The 19,921-nt window shown below is 42.5% G+C and overlaps 1 protein-coding gene across 1 annotated transcript in view; it reads left to right on the top strand.

Annotated features, from left to right (window-relative positions):
* Positions 1 to 19,921, top strand: part of PRKDC (protein kinase, DNA-activated, catalytic subunit) — an 836,940-nt gene that overhangs the window by 605,827 nt on the left and 211,192 nt on the right. Inside the window, exons 60-69 of the mRNA XM_063923695.1 lie at positions 2,963 to 3,075; positions 3,476 to 3,607; positions 6,242 to 6,421; positions 7,953 to 8,161; positions 8,355 to 8,493; positions 8,829 to 9,014; positions 9,320 to 9,544; positions 17,001 to 17,109; positions 17,871 to 17,982; positions 18,102 to 18,291. Of these exons, the coding sequence (XP_063779765.1) occupies positions 2,963 to 3,075; positions 3,476 to 3,607; positions 6,242 to 6,421; positions 7,953 to 8,161; positions 8,355 to 8,493; positions 8,829 to 9,014; positions 9,320 to 9,544; positions 17,001 to 17,109; positions 17,871 to 17,982; positions 18,102 to 18,291 (1,595 nt within the window). The remainder of the gene's footprint in view (positions 1 to 2,962; positions 3,076 to 3,475; positions 3,608 to 6,241; positions 6,422 to 7,952; positions 8,162 to 8,354; positions 8,494 to 8,828; positions 9,015 to 9,319; positions 9,545 to 17,000; positions 17,110 to 17,870; positions 17,983 to 18,101; positions 18,292 to 19,921) is intronic.

The raw sequence follows: 19,921 nt of genomic DNA, 5'->3' as shown, positions 1-19,921 counted from the left end.
TTAAGTTATATAAACTTATGTAATACAAAAACACTCACTCATCACATGTACACTTTTGCTTCTATTTCTATTTCTGCGCAGAAATTTTTCTTTAGCCCAGCTGTGTTACCAATTAGGAGCAGGATCTGTTAATTTAAATTTTGGATTTCCAAAAATAGACTTGCGTTATTTATCGCCTGTGGCGCTATTTACCGCTTTGCGTTACTTATCGCGTTGCGTTAAAAATCAACTTATCGTGACTTGAGCTACGTGGGCGTAACCGGACGCTCCGTTGCGTAATGTACGCTGCGTGCGTCCGCCTTTGGATTGCGTACACAAGTCTTTTGTTAGGGACACGTGTACGCAAAGCAAAGATCCACCGTAACACAATTTATATTTTTATCAATGTAGATGATCCCTGGTCATCTACCACACAACACACTGACTTCGCCTTATCTCCCAGGCAAAACTGTGTGTTTGTCTATCTTTTAACTATATTACCTTTACTCTTAAACTATGAAATAACGGCAAATCTTTTTTTTTTTTTAGCACTTCTATCGACTATAAAACTGGCAGACAGGAGAGTGATATACGAAAAAGAAAAAGAAATGCAGATATATATGTGTGCGTGCGTGTGTACGCAAGACAGAAAAATACAGTTTTAAAAGACACTAGCGTTTTGTTCTTACCTCCGGTTCCCGGATTCCTTCAGCACTCTTTTATCTAAGCGAAGCAGACGCTTATCCCGTCAGCACTACGAGACAACCTCCCGCCCTTTGCTGAGGGATAATGTCTGCTGATCTACCTAGTGCAGATATGTGAAGGACAGGACGAGCCGCCAATTGATAAAGCTAAATATTTATCGTGTATATAACCCTTTATGAGGTCTAAGAACACTGTACGCTAGCTACGTAAGAAGTACCGTAAGGGTACGCAAGTTGCGTAACGATCGCTCAGCCGTAGGCGAGACGCTCAAGCGTCGCGTTCGCTCACGGCCCAGAGATCACAGGCAGGCACGCTATTGGCCGCTGACTAACGTAATGTTTCGCTATGGCGTAGCGGACGCTCGAGACCACAAGAAGATCACCAGCGGCGCAGACGCTCACAACGTTAAACCTTTATATCTATACCTTTAACAATGAGATACACAGTATACCTTAGTGTAGAGACAGGGTGTAAGTGCAACCTGGTGTAACCTGATTAACTGCAAAGCTGTTTGAGCGTCACCGACGCTCAGAGAATACTTAACACTATAAGAAATACACAGATACCTGGGTTTAGGGTCCAAAGCCTATTATATGTATTATGACTATTATACTTGCAAAAAGAAGCACAGTACAAATGATACACTACAATATAACATAAACCAACTAACCAGATAACTACACAGGAAATACAATACAATACAATACAATTCAAGTCTAATCAAGGGAAAATACGAGAGAAAGAGAAGAGAGGGAGAGAAATGGCTCACAGTAAGAAAATATGATTACGGAGAAAACTTACGCACAAGGGGAAACGATCGCATGCGCCTCGATATCCAGCTCCCGATTATCAGCAATGAGAACCGTTGAAGAGAGTGAAGTTGGATATGGTCGGCCTGCTATTTATGCCCCACACACAATACAATTCAATGGTCCCTACAATCTCATTGTTCATTGGACACAGGAATTCGGCTTCGCATTATAACAAAAGGTCATAGGTTGATTCATACAGGTGGGCTGTGACTATTTCCAACTGCTCAGGTGGGAGGGAAACTGGGTTTCCCGCCGCATGGGTAATAAAGTGCAAATAAAGTAAATGTTCATAAACTTCTTATGTCCATAACTATTCGCACGAGCGATTGATCTGCTTCAAACCAACACCGGAATATTTCTAATTAAATATTCTTCCGATGGATACTAAACACCACTGTATTACTCCTATCTGACCCTTCGTATCAAACAAAGAGGGATTCCTCTGTTCATGAACATTCTATATTAACCAAACTTCCAGAATCTATCAAAGGGACCATGATCTACAAAATACATTATTAGTGAAAATATGTAATGATTGAGTCGCACGCTATGATCGCATAAACTCTACCGTAAATACGCATACCATGCGCCTGCGGGTGCCCGCGACTGTGAGTATGCGCACGTACGGGAGAGCGTACGCATGCGCAGCACGGACCTGTGTGAGGTGCAAATATGGTAGTGTGCATAGAGATATTTTTCTGACTTTGACAATACTGTATTGGTTGTATTGATAATCTAAATCTCTCAAATATTCCTCTGTAAAACTTAAATAAATATTATGTCCTTATGTTCTCTAAAGTCTTCAACATCTTACATGACCAGACCCATTTAATTGTTTTGTGCTTCTTTAGCGCATCTAGATGTTTTTGTTAACATATTTAAATATATACATATGTGTCCTCTCACATCTTAGCTCCATGCGCTACAACGCGTGAGTGCCGTGTGACTCGGTAGCGCCGAGGGTCTTTTTTTAAAATTATTATTATTTTATATTTATTTTTTTTGGGGGGGGGAGGGTGTCTCTGTGATAATGCATTTTTTGCGTGAAAAAAATGCTTCAAGGGCTGTTCAGCATGACTGCAGCAAGGTTGTAAGAGGACCCATTTGTAGCTTTTTATTTTATATCCATTTATCTGGGGGAAAACGTGAAACAAACAAATAGTTTTCCATGTTTTGATCCTGTGGTTATATTTAGATCAATATTAAAGACTTCGCTTAAAATAGTTTCTCCAAAGTTCCTTGTTACTAAGTCGTTGCTCTTTTAACCATAGTCTTAAGTAGTTATAGGGACATACACAGGGATTTATTTCAAATGTACCTGCTGTAGTGATGCCTCATGTGCTTGTTAGGATATGTTTGGGCTCATACACCATGAAATTTGTGGCAGCTACATTTTTTTTTTTTTAAATAGAGACTTACTTGTTTATTAATATTTATTTATCTATATACTGAATATTTTGCACAAGGCATAGACGAAAGATCAACAATCTTGAGATTGAGAAGGCGTTTCTTGAAAGACAAAGAGAAGCTAAATATCATTTATGCAAGAAAGGGAATGGCGGAACAGAAAAGAGAAAAGGTTGGTATTGTCATCTCATGCCTGGCAACTTAACTCCCTTCATTTATCAGACAAAATAGAGTGAAAGAAAAATACTGTAGAACATGCTTTCCTTTTCCCTTCCATATAGAACAGTTATCCCACTAACATCTTCTGTTTAGCCCAAAACACTACTGCCTGGCATGTCCAATGCGATGGATCACAATGTACTGCTCTTCTCTCCCAGTCCTTTACTCTTCTCACAGCAAAATATACAATGCAATCATTAAAAGGCATTATTTCTTTTATATATATATATATATATATATATATATATGCCTTTAGTAAACCTTCTAATAAGACATTGCATTGACTATATATGTAGATGTGAAACAGTAAATGAATTACATTGTTGTTGTTTTTTTTTTTTTTTTTTTCCAAGGCAATAAAAGTTGAAGAAAAGATGAAGCAAGATGCTCAAGTTATTCTTTATAGAAGTTATAGGCATGGAGACTTGCCAGACATCCAGATTGCATACAGAGCTCTTATTGCACCTTTACAAGCTCTGGCACAGGTTTGATGATTATTCCACTATTCTAATAATCAGTGGGGGGGGTTTTTTATTGATGAAGGACTTGTGCAAACAAAACAGACAGTATCAAGGGACAGCCCTGGTTCTTCCTCACCGATCATTAGGTTCAAGTGGAGGTAATGCTAAACACTAAATTCAACGCCCAAGAGACTTCTGGAGGGATTGTATTGTGGCAGCAATTGCGTCAAAACCTGTATAATTGTAAGAGTTTCACTCTTTTCTATAAGAAAAGGGAGTGCAGTAAGCTTTTACGAGTTTAGGATTCTCCGGTTTCCCAAAGAATCTTGCTAAAACAGGAGCAAGTAGGCAAATAGAAAGAAGTAATAGGAAATGCCTTCTCATACCTAGAGACCTAAGCCATCCAAATCCTATAATAAGTCTTTTTGGAGACTGATTATCTAGCTCTGAGCATGGTCGCTATATGTAAGTCTGTCAGACATCCCCTATTTCTTTAGGATCATTGCTACAGTTGCTACACCATCAAAGACAACGTTGCTAATCTCTAATGATGAAACAGTTACGCTATAGGTGAAGATGCCATGACAGGTAGACTGACATCCTAAGAATATATGTGCACCATGACTGTCTTGGTCAGTCTGGTTCCTCCAACAACAGGACCCTTTTTAAGAATGCGCAGAGGTATCACCACTGTAAGGAATTAATATATCCGATCAAAATCACATATAGGATGAGAGACCACTCTGTAGAATGCTGTGTTAATTGGGCTATGGTAGTTTTCACCTCTGGGATGAACACTGCTGATATTGCTGGACCATTATGTTCTGCCTGATTCTGCTGGCTTACGTACAGATATAGGGGTGTATTCATGAAATAGTGACAAGAGTGGAGAAGTGAGCCAGTGGAGATGTAACATTTACGAAGTGCATTCTATAAAATTATAAGTAGCAGCTGATTGGTTGCCATAGGCAACTTCTCCACTGGCTCACTTCTCCACTACTTCAGGAATAGATCCCATATTCATTCATCGTTTTGCATGCTGTGAACTTTTCAGCTTAGCCGCGTCATGCTACTTTGGCTTAAAACATGCATCTTAATGTGCTACTTTACACCATTTTCTTTGCAGCTAAAAAATACAAATTGTAAGTACAGTACTTATGAGCCTATTAGCTACTTATTAGTACACCTTAGCGAATTAAGACACAGACTTCAGGTCAGAATACAGTATGTAGGGGGTAATTCCAAGTTGATCGCAGCAGGATATTTTTTAGCAGCTGGGCAAAACCATGTGCACTGCAGGGGGGGGGCAGATATAACATTTGCAGAGAGAGTTAGATTTGGGTGGGTTATTTTGTTTCTGTGCAGAGTAAATACTGGCTGCTTTATTTTTACACTGCAATTTAGATTGCAGATTGAACTCACCCCACACCCAAATCTATCCCTCTCTGCACATGTTATATCTGCCCCCCCCTGCAGTGCACATGGTTTTGCCCAACTGCTAACAATTTTCCTGCTGCGATCAACTTGGAATTACCCCCGTAATCTGGTTATAAATGCAAATGACAGAGGTGTTTTACGAGTGACTTGTGCTACGTGTTGTTATGCTTAGTCTACTACTTTATACCAGGTCTTACTATGCAGTACTTAGAAGTAAATGTATTCTAGTGGCATGGATCGTGCCGCTACAACACTTACTGCCTCGCCTCATTACTGAGGCGAAGCAGGGATGGACAACTCCCCACTCTAGCGATGCCCCCCTGAGCACACAGCGCATCAGCTCAGTGCTGATGCGCTGTGTCTCCGTGTCCGGCCAGCTCCACTGTGCATGTGCAGGATCTTGCTACTCACGCAAGATCCCCTGCGCAGTCCAAAGCCGGCGTCCGCCACAGCCAGGGACAGCTCTTTCCCTGCTGTGGCTATAGGGCATCGCCATTTGCAGCTGTTGAAATCGTCAGCTGCAGGTGTCGGAACAGTCAGCATCGTACATTGCCCCTTCATATCGGCAAGCTATCTTTTAAATAGCAGCCCAGATATGGACAGGGGTGCGACTGAGCCCGCATTGCCGCTGTAATACATGGGGGAAAAGCGGTATCCGTGCACATTTACTCTTTAGAGTTTGTGGAGACTAGACTTATACTTTTAAGGAACAAAAGATATTAGCCAGGCATATGAATACATTGGTGCTGATGCAGAGTTGAATACTACTAATCTTCCGTAACGGAGTTCTGTTCCTCTCTGCTGTCAGACCGCCTCCATACATACGCTTTCGTTTTATTGCTGTCGCCCTTACCAGTGAGCGCTTAATTACACCTATGCACAACTCTGCATAATGTGCAATTCCGTGGGTAAAGCCATAGTGTACAGCTCATTTCCACCTAGTGACGTCCCTTCGCCTGTGGTTCTGTACGTGCTGCTCCGGAGAATGTTTAGCGGCATATTGGGCAAGATATGTCTGCATATGCCGCCAAAGTACAACTCTGCATTGGCACAACAGTTTTTAAGTAGTTAACGTTCCATATATCAAACATAATCATTGCAGTCATTTGTTATTGAATTGTATGGCTGTTCATCATATACTTAATGGCTGAAAAGAGAAATGTCATCTTTACAACCTTGCTCACTTTGTTAAACTATAACTAGTTTTTTCCACTTGTTTAGAGAGACCCAACTCTGGCAAAACAACTATTCAGTGTTTTGTTTTCTGGGATCCTGGAGGAAATGAAGACCAGCATTAGCACCTCACGTATGAACAGCATTGTTTCTCAGCTGCTTGACCAATTCAATCGCTTCTTAAACAGCACTGTGACCTACTACCCACCATTCATTTCATGTGTACAGGTAGGAATAATAAGACATTTCCCCACTGTCACCTGCTTGTTTTGTGTACAGTGTGTGTGTGTACGTCTTGCGAGCCTAAAAAGTCAACAGTTTTTCTGTATTACAAGTGACTCTTCCAAAGATTATTCCAGAAAATATTTTTTATGGTGAATCAGTAGGCTCTTAACCACTTTCCTGGCACTGTCGCATGTGATATGACTGGAGCCAGGTGTAGGTTACCTGGCCAGGTTGCATCACATACGACACGCTGCCCCACGGTGTCCCTGTCTTGCAGATTTAGAGAACTGTTCTGCTCAAATGCAGAAGGGGTCTCCTCTGGCTCCCCGCATTCCCCGGAGTGATGTATCTTTGACCTCTGACATCACTTCCAGAATCGCCCCCAGAATGCAGTGTGGCTGGCATTCTGGAGCACATGTCCTGGGAAGCACAGTATAGGGAAGGGAACTTAGTTCCTCTCCAAGCACATTTACTGCCTGTGCAGAGATCCGTTGTAGCAGGGGGGGGATTGATTATCAGTCCCCGTGATGCATGCTTCTCTGTGCTCTGCATGTGAAGGAGAAAAGGCGGGAGAACCCGTAGGTGGTAATGAAATAACAACTGGGATTTGCCAAGGGTAAATATCATATAAAAAAGATAAATTATGCTAGAGTAGGTGGGGTTAAAATAATAATAATAATAATAATACTATTATTAAAAAAAAAAAAACATTTAATCGCAATTTTTTTTGCTACTAAGGGGTTGTGGGGGTTACTGTTATTAGGGTTTAAAACCACTAGGGGCTCGATTTGCAAATGAGGGGGGGGGGATTGGTATGGTATGTGCAAATGTATTTTATAATGGGGGCCTAAGGACATGGGAGGGGATGGAGGAGGTTCAAAACACCCCCTAGATATATTATTTTCTAATAAAATATTTTCATATATTATTAAAGATACTTTTTAAACTTTAATAAGTAATAAAAAGAAATGACAATTTCTGAGCGATTTTGCAGGTAAAAAAAATCGTCATTTAAGTAGTTACAGAAAATATTCCGAATCATAATTCATTTTGTGCAGATATATTTTTCTTTTAAATAAAAACTGAAAATTACTGCTTCCCTAAGTTTTCATATCCTATAGACAAGTGCTTGGCAGAACTCTCTTTTTTGCTCTTTTGCTGCATTGACAGCGTTAAGCCTGCTGGAGTAAGCTTCTACCAATTTTGTAGCTTGGGAGTGATTTTTTTCCTTTCTTTTTTTTTTTTTTTTTTTTTTTTCAGATTTGCTGCTGAAAATGTTTTCCTCTAAGTTATTTATTATTCCCAAATAGTCTCATTAATCTAATAGACCGTACAATCACAACGTGCATACATCTAGTGGCCTGGTAACTTGCAGGTCAGTCCTTTCAAAGTGACATTGCTAACACTGGACAGTGGGGCCATAGTTCATATCAGCTGTCATTAATGTGATGACATAATTTTTTTTATTTTTTACTTTTATTTCCTGTGCTAATATTTTTAAAAGCCATAAAACGTGTTTATATTTATCTTTCAGGATATGTGTTATCATCATGTTGAGCTTCTTGCTCTGGACCCAGCAGGTGTCAGCACGAGTAGTATAGAAAGTCTGCAGCAACCGCTGGGTATCCTTCTGCTTGAACAAGGGCTGCAGCATATCTCGCCTCCAGAGGAACCTCCAGCAAAGAAGATGCGAGGAAGGACAGCACCTCCCCCAGATGTTATCAGATGGATACACCTAGCAAGGTATGGCAGATGGAAAGAGAATTAGCAGTTTTATCAGTCATGGAAAATGTAAGTTACTACGTTGCAGCACATATTTCCATCTAGGGTAGACTGACAGGCTAAGTGTGTAATTAATCAGTTGTGTAATAGTTTTCGATCATCTCTCTATTTTTCAGTTGTGCAATAGAGCTTTCTTTTTATGTGTTTTTTTAAGACTTTATCGCTCTATTGGTGACTACGATGTCCTTCGAGGGATTTTCAGTGGGAAGATTGGAACAAAAACCATTACCCAAGATGCTTTAAGTGCTGAAGCAAAATGTGACTATGCAAAGGCAGCTAAACTGTACGATGAAGTAAGTGCGTGTCTTGAAATTACTGTTAATTGAAGCCTTCCCAGCAGTATTGAAATTTTGCACTGTACGTGTAGCATAATGTCCATCAAAACATTTATGTGCAGTATGTTTTTTCATTTGCAAAATGCTACATTAAAGTGTTTTCCAGGGAAAAATGCACAAAACGACGCTCTGCATTAGTAAATGTGCCTAAGACTAGGCACGACTAGAAGGTCTGCAACAGCAATGAGGGAGGTCACATCTGTAGATGTAGAGGTGACAGAGCAGTTTCCCCAGGTATTCTGGTGAATGAATGTAAAGGTTTATCAGGCATCAATATGTACACTTGTTCCTAGGCCCTGCAGCAGAAGTTTGCTGATGAGGACCCTTCTGAGACAGAGAAGGATTTCTGGGAAATTGCTTCTATGGAATGTTACAATCACCTAACGGAATGGCAGCCCCTAGAATACTGCTCCACCATCAACATTGACGACGCAAGTCCACCAGACCTGAGCAAAGTGTGGAGTAATCCTTTTTACCAGGTATTATTGGGTATATAAACCTTTCATCCTCATCACATACAGTATATAGAAACAAAACAAAACTGGTGCCTGGCCTACTGGCAACAAGCCAGGCCGAGCTGCAGCTTCTAAGATAAGAGGCAATTCCTAAGCCTTGCATAGAATAAAAAAAAAAAAAAAAAATTATTTAAGGAACGCTGCTCAGCTGGATACAATGACACATCATATAATTAAAAGTCAACAGTTTATTAGTATAAACATATGGCCTGTAGGACTATGAGCTCTTACCACACTTGTACAAATGACAAAATTATTTCTCCAAACAGGAAAACTATCTTCCTTATATGATCCGCAGTAAAGTGAAGCTTCTCCTTAATGGGAAGAATGACCAGTCTTTATTAACATTCATTGATGAGGCAATGAAGGTCGAGCAGAGGAAGGTTTTGATGGAGACATTCTACAGCCAGGAGATGAGCCTTCTCTATATTTTACAAGATGATTTTGACCGTGCAAAATACTACATTAAAAATGGAATTGATGTGTTTATGCAGGTATTTATTTTGTATTTCAGGTTTTAAGAAATATTATGAGGTCTCTCATTTATGTCACATGTTTAAACTCGTCTATGAGAGAATGAAACACTTGGTATAGTAAATTATTTAATTCTAGCTAACTTGTAGAATTATTATCATCATAATCCAGCCGCTGGTGTTTCCTTATCCCTTACCCCATGTCCTTTCCTTACTTTGTGTCATCAGTAGATATACAGATGATTAGGTATGGTTTATCCTTAGTGAGCACGGCACTGGGGGAGTGGAATGATTCCTCTCTATAGTTCATTACAATTACATAGGAAAAGTACACAGGGCTTTTAGCAATTATTTAAATTTGACTTCATGTAGTGCATCAATTGAGGGGCAGCCTTGAGGAACATGTTAGCTTTTGCTTTTTTAACTCTTTCATCCAGTATCTGCATGCTTTCATCATGTCAAGCTATACACTTGCATTTCTAATCCTGGACAATGACCACCTATGATGAGGAATGGTTAATTACTGCTAATGTTATATTACATGTTTTCCTGTCTTGGTCACTGCAGTTTGCCTTAGAGGAGGTCTTAATAGCGACTGCATCCTCGTGGGCATCCAGGAGGCCTCCCATAGGTCTGCACTGCACAGACGGGCATTTTACTAAATATCGTTCGTTCCAGTTTGTGGAACAGCTAAACACCTTGTATTTTCCTGAAGACTAGCTTTTTAATGTGTTGTCTCAGGGTTTGGCAGATAAAGATATACTTTTACCAATGTTTTGGAGCCCTATGTTTTTCCCTTGGAGGATTTGGAATTTGTGACTCCTAATCTGCTGTGTACAGTACTCTCCCATTTTCACTTATATCTCCCAAGGAACATGATTTCTCTGACGTCCTAGTGGATGCTGGGAACTCCGTAAGGACCATGGGGAATAGACGGGCTCCGCAGGAGACTGGGCACTCTAAGAAAGAATTAGGACTACTGGTGTGCACTGGCTCCTCCCTCTATGCCCCTCCTCCAGACCTCAGTTAGAATCTGTGCCCGGCTCGAGCTGGTTGCACACTAGGGTCTCTCCTGAGCTTCTAGTAAAGAAAGTATTTATTAGGTTTTTTATTTTCAGTGAGATCTGCTGGCAACAGACTCACTGCTACGAGGGACTTAGGGGAGAGAAGCGAACCTACCTGCTTGCAGCTAGCTTGGGCTTCTAGGCTACGGGACACCATTAGCTCCAGAGGGATCGAACACAGGCCCAGCCTCGGTCGTCCGGTCCCGGAGCCGCGCCGCCGTCCCCCTTGCAGAGCCAGAAGCAAGAAAAACGTCCTGGAAATCGGTGGCTGAAGACTCCGGTCTTCATTAAGGTAGCGCACAGCACTGCAGCTGTGCGCCATTGCTCCCTATGCACACCACATACTCCGGTCACTGATGGGTGCAGGGCGCTGGGGGGGACGCCCTGGGCTGCAATTAGAGTACCTTAAATTGGCAAACCGCACATAATATAGTCTAATAAACTATATATGTGCAAAAATCCCCTGCCATAATATTAATAAAAGAGCGGGAGAAGCCCGACGAGAAGGGGGCGGGGCTATCTCCCTCTGCACACTGGCGCCATTTCCTCTTCACAGCTCCGCTGGAAGACAGCTCCCCAGGCTCTCCCCTACAGTTTCCAGGCTCAAAGGGTAAAAAAGAGAGGGGGGGCACTAAATTAAGGCGCAAACTGTGTTTGTATAGCTGCTATAGGGAAAATTACTTTGTGTAGTGTAAATCCCTGATTATATAGCGCTGTGGTGTGTGCTGGCATACTCTCTCTCTGTCTCCCCAAAGGACTTTGTGGGGTCCTGTCCTCAGTCAGAGCATTCCCTGTGTGTGTGCGGTGTGTCGGTACGGCTGTGTCGACATGTTTGATAAGGAGGCTTATGTGGAGGCTGAGCAGGTGCCGATAAATGTGATGTCACCCCCTGCGGGGTCGACACCATAGTGGATGGATATGTGGAAGGTTTTACACGACAGTGTCAACTCCTTACATAAAAGGTTCGATGACATAACAGCTGTCGGACAGCCGGCTTCTCAGCCAGTGCCTGCCCAGGCGTCTCAAAGGCTATCAGGGGCTCAAAAACGCCCGCTACCTCAGATGGCAGACACAGATGTCGACACGGAGTCTGACTCCAGTGTCGACGATGACGAGACTAATGTACATTCCACTAGGGCCATCCGTTGCATGATTACGGCAATGAAAAATGTGTTGCACATTTCTGACATTAACCCAGGTACCACTAAAAAGGGTATTATGTTTGGGGAGAAAAAGCAACCAGTGGTTTTTCCCCCATCAGATGAGTTGAATGAAGTGTGTGAAGAAGCGTGGGCTTCCCCTGATAAGAAACTAGTGATTTCTAAAAAGTTACTGATGGCGTACCCTTTCCCGCCAAAGGACAGGTTACGTTGGGAGACATCCCCGAGGGTGGATAAAGCGCTCACACACTTGTCAAAAAAGGTGGCACTACCGTCTCAGGATACGGCCGCCTTAAAGGAGCCTGCGGATAGAAAGCAGGAGGCTATCCTGAAGTCTGTATATACACACTCAGGTACTATACTGAGACCTGCTATTGCTTCAGCATGGATGTGCAGTGCTGCAGCAGCGTGGTCTGATTCCCTGTCTGATAACATTGATTCCCTTGACAGGGACACTATATTGCTAACCATAGAGCATATTAAAGACGTAGTCTTATATATGAGAGATGCACAGAGGGATATTTGCCGGCTGGCATCTAGAATTAATGCAATGTCCATTTCTGCCAGGAGAGTATTATGGACTCGGCAGTGGACAGGTGATGCGGATTCTAAAAGGCACATGGAGGTTTTGTCTTACAAGGGTGAGGAATTGTTTGGGGATGGTCTCTCGGACCTCGTTTCCACAGCAACAGCTGGGAAGTCGACATTTTTACCTCAGGTGTTCCCTCACAGCCTAAGAAAGCACCGTATTATCAGGAACAGTCCTTTCGGCCCCAGAAAGGCAAGCAGTTTAAAGGCGCGTCCTTTCTGCCCAGAGGCAGGGGTAGAGGGAAAAAGCTGCACCATACAGCCAGTTCCCAAGAACAAAAATCCTCCCCTGCTTCCACTAAATCCACCGCATGACGCTGGGGCTCCACTGGTGGAGCCAGGTGCGGTGGGGGCCCGTCTCCGGAACTTCAGCGACCGGTGGGTTCGCTCACAGGTGGATCCCTGGGTTCTACAAGTGGTATCTCAGGGATACAAGCTGGAATTCGAGACGTCTCCCCCTCGCCGTTACCTCAAATCAGCCTTGTTAGCTACTCCCCAGGACAGGGAGGTAGTGCTGGCGGCAATTCACAAGCTGTACCTCCAGCAGGTGATAATAAAAGTTCCCCTCCTTCAACAGGGACGGGGTTACTATTCCACAATGTTTGTGGTACCGAAACCAGACGGTTCGGTGAGACCCATTCTAAATTTGAAATCCTTGAACACTTATATAAGGAAGTTCAAGTTCAAAATGGAATCGCTCAGGGCGGTTATTGCAAGCCTGGAAGAGGGGGATTACATGGTATCACTGGACATCAAGGATGCTTATTTGCATGTCCCCATTTACCCACCTCACCAGGTGTTCCTCCGTTTTGTGGTACAGGACTGCCATTACCAATTCCAGACGTTGCCGTTTGGTCTGTCCACGGCACCGAGGGTATTTACCAAAGTAATGGCCGAAATGATGATACTCCTTCGAAAGAAGGGAGTTATAATTATCCCATACTTGGACGATCTCCTTATAAAGGCGAGGTCCAGGGAGCAGTTGTTGGTCGGAGTAGCACTATCTCAGGAAGTGCTACAACAGCACGGCTGGATTCTGAATATTCCAAAGTCGCAGCTGGTTCCTACGACGCGTCTGCTGTTCCTGGGTATGTTTCTGGACACAGAACAGAAGAAGGTGTTTCTCCCGGAGGAGAAGGCCAAGGACTTGTCATCTCTGGTCAGAGACCTCCTGAAACCAAAACAGGTGTCTGTGCATCACTGCACGCGAGTCCTGGGAAAGATGGTAACTTTCTACGAGGCAATTCCATTCGGCAGGTTCCATGCAAGGATCTTTCAGTGGGATCTGTTAGACAAGTGGTCCGGATCGCATCTTCAGATGCATCGGCTGATCACCCTGTCCCCGAGGGCCAGGGTGTCTCTGCTGTGGTGGCTGCAGAGTGCTCATCTTCGCGAGGGCCGCAGATTCGGCATACAGGACTGGGTCCTGGTGACCACGGATGCAAGCCTCCGAGGTTGGGGGGCAGTCACTCAGGGAAGAAACTTCCAAGGACAATGGTCGAGTCAGGAGGCTTCCCTACACATAAATATTCTGGAACTAAGGGCCATTTACAATGCCCTAAGTCAGGCAAGACCCCTGCTTCAAAACCAGCCGGTGCTGATTCAGTCAGACAACATCACGGCGGTCGCCCGTTGTAAACCGACAGGGCGGCACAAGAAGCAGGATGGCGATGGCAGAAGCCACAAGGATTCTCCGATGGGCGGAAAATCACGTGATAGCACTGTCAGCAGTGTTCATTCCGGGAGTGGACAACTGGGAAGCAGACTTCCTCAGCAGGCACGACCTCCACCCGGGAGAGTGGGGACTTCATCCAGAAGTCTTCCAGCTGATTGTAAATCGTTGGGAAAGGCCACAGGTGGACATGATGGCGTCCCGCCTCAACAAAAAGCTAAAAAGATATTGCGCCAGGTCAAGGGACCCTCAGGCGATAGCTGTGGACGCTCTAGTGACACCGTGGGTGTACCAGTCGGTTTATGTGTTCCCTCCTCTTCCTCTCATACCAAAGTTGCTGAGGATAATAAGAAAGAGAGGAGTAAGAACTATACTCATCGTTCCGGATTGGCCAAGACGGACTTGGTACCCGGAACTACAAGAAATGTTCTCAGTGGACCCTTGGCCTCTGCCTCTCAGACAGGACCTGCTACAGCAGGGGCCCCTTTCTGTTCCAAGACTTACCGCGGCTGCGTTTGACGGCATGGCGGTTGAACGCCGGATCCTGATGGAAAAGGGCATTCCGGTTGAAGTCATTCCTACGCTGATAAAAGCTAGGAAGGATGTGACAGCAAAACATTATCACCGCATATGGCGAAAATATGTTTCTTGGTGTGAGGCTATGAAGGCCCCCACAGAAGAATTTCAGCTGGGTCGATTTCTGCACTTCCTACAGTCAGGAGTGACTATGGGCCTAAAATTGGGATCCATTAAAGTCCAGATTTTGGCTCTGTCTATTTTCTTTCAAAAAGAACTGGCTTCACTGCCTGAAGTTCAGACGTTTGTTAAGGGAGTGCTGCATATTCAGCCCCCTTTTGTGCCCCCAGTGGCACCTTGGGATCTCAACGTTGTGTTGGATTTCCTAAAATCACATTGGTTTGAGCCACTTCAGACCGTGGAATTAAAATATCTCACGTGGAAAGTGGTCATGCTTTTGGCCTTGGCTTCGGCTAGGCGGGTGTCAGAATTGGCGGCTTTGTCCTGTAAAAGCCCCTATCTGATCTTCCATATGGACAGAGCAGAATTGAGGACTCGTCCCCAATTCCTCCCTAAGGTGGTATCAGCGTTTCATTTGAACCAACCTATTGTGGTGCCTGCGGCTACTCGGGACTTGGAGGCTTCCAAGTTGCTGGACGTAGTCCGGGCCCTGAAAATCTATGTTTCCAGGATGGCTAGAGTCAGAAAGACTGACTCGCTGTTTATCCTGCATGCACCCAAAAAGCTGGGTGCTCCTGCTTCTAAGCAGACTATTGCTCGCTGGGTCTGCTCCACGATTCAACTTGCACATTCTGCGGCTGGACTGCCGCATCCTAAATCTGTGAAAGCCCATTCCACAAGGAAAGTGGGCTCTTCTTGGGCGGCTGCCCGAGGGGTCTCGGCTTTACAACTTTGCCGAGCTGCTACCTGGTCGGGATCAAACACGTTTGCAAAATTCTACAAGTTTGATACCCTGGCCGAGGAGGACCTTGAGTTTGCTCATTCGGTGCTGCAGAGTCATCCGCACTCTCCCGCCCGTTTGGGAGCTTTGGTATAATCCCCATGGTCCTTACGGAGTTCCCAGCATCCACTAGGACGTCAGAGAAAATAAGAATTTACTCACCGGGAATTCTATTTCTCGTAGTCCGTAGTGGATGCTGGGCGCCCATCCCAAGTGCGGATTGTCTGCAATACTTGTATATAGTTATTGCCTAACTAAAGGGTTATTGTTATGAGCCATCTGTTCACTGAGGCTCAGTTGTTATTCATACTGTTAACTGGGTATAGTTATCACGAGTTGTACGGTGTGATTGGTGTGGCTGGTATGAGTCTTACCCGGGATTCCAAATCCTTTCCTTGTTGTGTCAGCTCTTCCGGGCACAGTTTCCCTAACTGAGGTCTGGAGGAGGGGCATAGAGGGAGGAGCCAGTGCACACCAGTAGTCCTAATTCTTTCTTAGAGTGCCCAGTCTCCTGCGGAGCCTGTCTATTCCCCATGGTCCTTACGGAGTTCCCAGCATCCACTACAGACTACGAGAAATAGAATTACCGGTGAGTAAATTCTTATTATTCCAGATATGTTGTTCTTCAAGACAAGTAGTTAGACTGTCTATTTAAGAAGCTGTGGTCAGGTATTTGCAAAATAATAATCCTGGGAGATTTGCTGATGGCATTTGTCTCTAATATTTTTTACAGTTAATGCTACACAGATGACAAAGGCCTCAGTTGTGCTAGATTAGTGGCCAAATCTTTTCCCAATTTCTCTTGGTGAAATGTTCCACTATATTCTATACACTTAATTTTTCAGAAAAGGATATATTTGGCCTTGAAATAAAAAAATGAATCTGACACCAAGACTCAAAAGAATTTCTTAATTTCTACGAATTATTTTATGACAAGAGTTAATATTACTCCCTTGGCATAAACCCGTAATGGAGCTGTCCTTGAGGCTGACTCCTCAGCAGAAAAAATAATCCGTTTTGGATTTCCAGATGAGAGAACACTAAAGTTTATGGCATCAGTATGTTATCCTGATTACCGAAGTAGTCAGGGCCCATTTCTGCTCCCATTTTCTCACACCTGGTCATGCTGCCATTTTGACCATTGAGTACTTGCCATCATCAATTGGGGATTTTAGCTGTCCATTCTGGAGGCACTCCTGAATTGTCCCGGTAGGCTGGTTACTTTAGTCTGTGTTTGATTTGAAGACCCTCAACAAACCCTGCTGATCTTCACCAAGGTTGTGACCTCTTTGATGGCATGTAAGTCTCTTCAGGGGTCTTGACAATTCTTATTTTGTCTATAACATGGTAACAGCACAATCCAGTGGGCAGGCAATTTAAGGTGTTTCTTTGCTCTCATATCCTCTTGTTTACTATTCATACATTTTTCATTGGATATTGGCGGGTTATGATATATGGTGGTGGTGGTAAAGCTAGTAGAAACAGTTTACAAATCATGACAATTTTTTCTTCTTAGAACTATTCAAGTATTGATACGCTGTTATATCAAAGCAGATTAACTGAACTGCAGTCTGTTCAAGCCCTAACTGAGACTCAGGATTTTATAAATTTTATCAGCATTCCTGGTATGTAAACCTCCTTACTTATCCTGTATTAATGGATGTTTGTTTTTATTGCTAGATTATTTTTTTTTTTTTTAACCTGTTGATGAGCTGTGCACCAGAGCAGACTTTTATATGTTGGTTAAACTGAAAATAATTTTGACTTCCTTATGTAGCTTAGTAAATTTCATGTTTTTTCATGTTTTGTGTGGTTATGATGTGAATAATTTTTTCTTTATTTTCAGTACGCTTTTCCATGAATCTTTCCATTGTTACTTTTATTTATTTATTTATTCTTTTCCTTTTTACTGTATCCTATTACTTCAGAAGACATTCAGTTTGAAAAGGATTTAATCAATAAAATGTTTTTGGTTGTTTTTTTTTGTATGACTTATTAGTGACTGATTCTTCTTTTTCTTTCTGGTTTTTCTATCTTCCACTGAATTTTAGTTATTTTGGGTACATCCCATATGTCAGCGCTACTATTGAGTCTGAGAAAGTAACTAATTACTTGATGATTTTATGTTTTTGAAGAACTCCATGCCAACCCCAGCAATTCCTCTGTTATTTCTATTCTGTTTCTCAGAGGCAGCCTGGTAACTTAATAACAGACAAGGCTGGGACAGGAGGAGTCATACTATATACCTTTCGGGGTGTTCTACAGTAACTTCTATGTTTATTTAACCAGTAACACCCACCCATTGTCCTTCCCTATAAAATGTTTATGTACCATCTTTTAATGGTTCAATTAAAATGTGATTTTAAGTTATAGTTATGATTTATAGGCAATTTGTCATCTTTGCCCTCCTTGAAAAGACTGTTCCGCCTGTGGATGAGTAGATATCCAGATGATAAAATGGACCCCATGAATATCTGGGATGACATCATTACTAATAGGTATAACTGTTTGTTGTTTCTCACCTGTGAGTAAATTGGTGGAACCTCGTGGACACATTTCCATACGACCCATGTCTTTGCTTTTTATGAGCATAAACACAATGTTTTCATTTTTAAAGATGCTTCTTCCTTGATAAAATCCAAGAAAAGCTGCCCAAACAGCCAGTGGATGACAGCATGGAAATAGACAGTGGAGCAGATGACATTGAGATGATGGAAGTGGACAAGAAGAATGATGATGATAACTTTCTGATCAAAAAATGCAAATTTTTCATGAAGATGAAAATGGTTGACAGCGCCAGAAAACAGGTACAGTAGTTGCATGACATCTTGCAGACCTGATATACGGGCATTTTCTGTGCACATTAGCAATTTTGTTCTCATTCTGCAGAGGACGCAGACTACTGGAGATATTTGCATATTAAATATTGCTCCATTTCTCTGTTCTGTAGGGCACTTGGTTTTCTTTTGTAGAATTCTACCATGACAGGGTGCTTATTAGGCTGCTATGGCAATCTAATAAACAGGTTGAGTCTCCCATATACAAAATGCTTGGGATCAGAAGTATTTTGGTTATTTGATTTTTCTATATTTTGGAATATTTGCATACCATTATGAGGTATTTTGGGAATGAACCCAAGTCTGAACACAGAATTGCATTTATGTTTCATATACACCTTATACACAGCCTGAAGGTAATTTTATACAATATTTGTAATAATTTTGTAAAGGAAACAGTTTGTGTACAGTACCATTCATAAGTTCGGACACATCTTCTCATTGAGTGAAGGAAAAGCAGCCAACAAGTGCTCAGCACATCTGGGAACTCCTTCAAGACTATTGGAAAACCATTCCAGGAGACTACCTCATGAAGCTGATTGAGAGAATGCCAAAAGTGTGCAAAGCTGTCATCAAAGCAAAAGGGGGCTACTTTGAGGAATCTAAAATATAAAACATATTTTGATCTGTTTAACACACTTTTGTTTACAACATAATTCCATGTGTGTTCTTTCATAGTTTTGATGTCTTCAGTATTAATCTACAATGTAGAAAATAATTAAAATAAATAAAACCATTGGATTTGAAGGTGTGTCCAAACTTTTGACTGGTACTATACATAAATGTAATTAATTTATGTTTCATATGCACATTATACACGCAGCCTGAAGATAATTATATACGATCTTTGTAATAATTTTGTGCATTTAACAAAGCTTGTGTACATTGAACCATCAGAAAGCAGAGCTGACACACTCTGTCGTGTTCAAATAATTCCGTATTTTTGAATTTTGTATATGGGAGACTCAGGAGGTAATTCAGAGTTGATACGCAGCAGCAAATTTGTTCGCAGTTGGGCAAAACCATGTGTACTGCAGGGGGGGCAGATATAACATGTGCAGAGAGAGTTAGTTTTGGGTGGGTTATATTGTGTCTGTGCAGGGTAAATATTGGCTGCTTTATTTTTACACTGCAATTTAGATTTCAGTTTGAACACACCCCATCCAAATCTGTCTCCTCACTGCATATGTTATATCTGCCCCACCTGCAGTGCACATGGTTTTGCCCAACTGCTAACAAATTTGCTGCTGCGATCAATCTGCTGTCCCCTTGGGGATGTGCAGTTGTGAGCTGTATAGCAGTTCTCCATTGAATGATTTATTATCCGGACTTTAAGTCGACACTGTCTAGGTCGACATCTATTGGTTGACTGAGTAGATCAACACAGGAAATAGGTCGACATGGAAAAAAGTCGGCATGAATTTTTCAATTATTTTTTAAATTTTTTGAACTTTTTCATACTTTACGATCCACGTGGAATACAATTGGAAATGGTAACCTGTGCCGAGTGCAGCGGCAGCGGAGTGAGGCACCTTGCCCGAAGTTCGCTCGCCATGCACTAATTGGGGTTTCCCCGTCACCTTACGAAGAAAAGAACAAC

Source organism: Pseudophryne corroboree, chromosome 5, assembly GCF_028390025.1.
Source record: "Pseudophryne corroboree isolate aPseCor3 chromosome 5, aPseCor3.hap2, whole genome shotgun sequence".
In the NCBI taxonomy this organism is placed as follows: domain Eukaryota; kingdom Metazoa; phylum Chordata; class Amphibia; order Anura; family Myobatrachidae; genus Pseudophryne; species Pseudophryne corroboree.
Note: the sequence above shows the minus strand (reverse complement) of the source record. Positions and strands in the feature narration are given on the sequence as shown.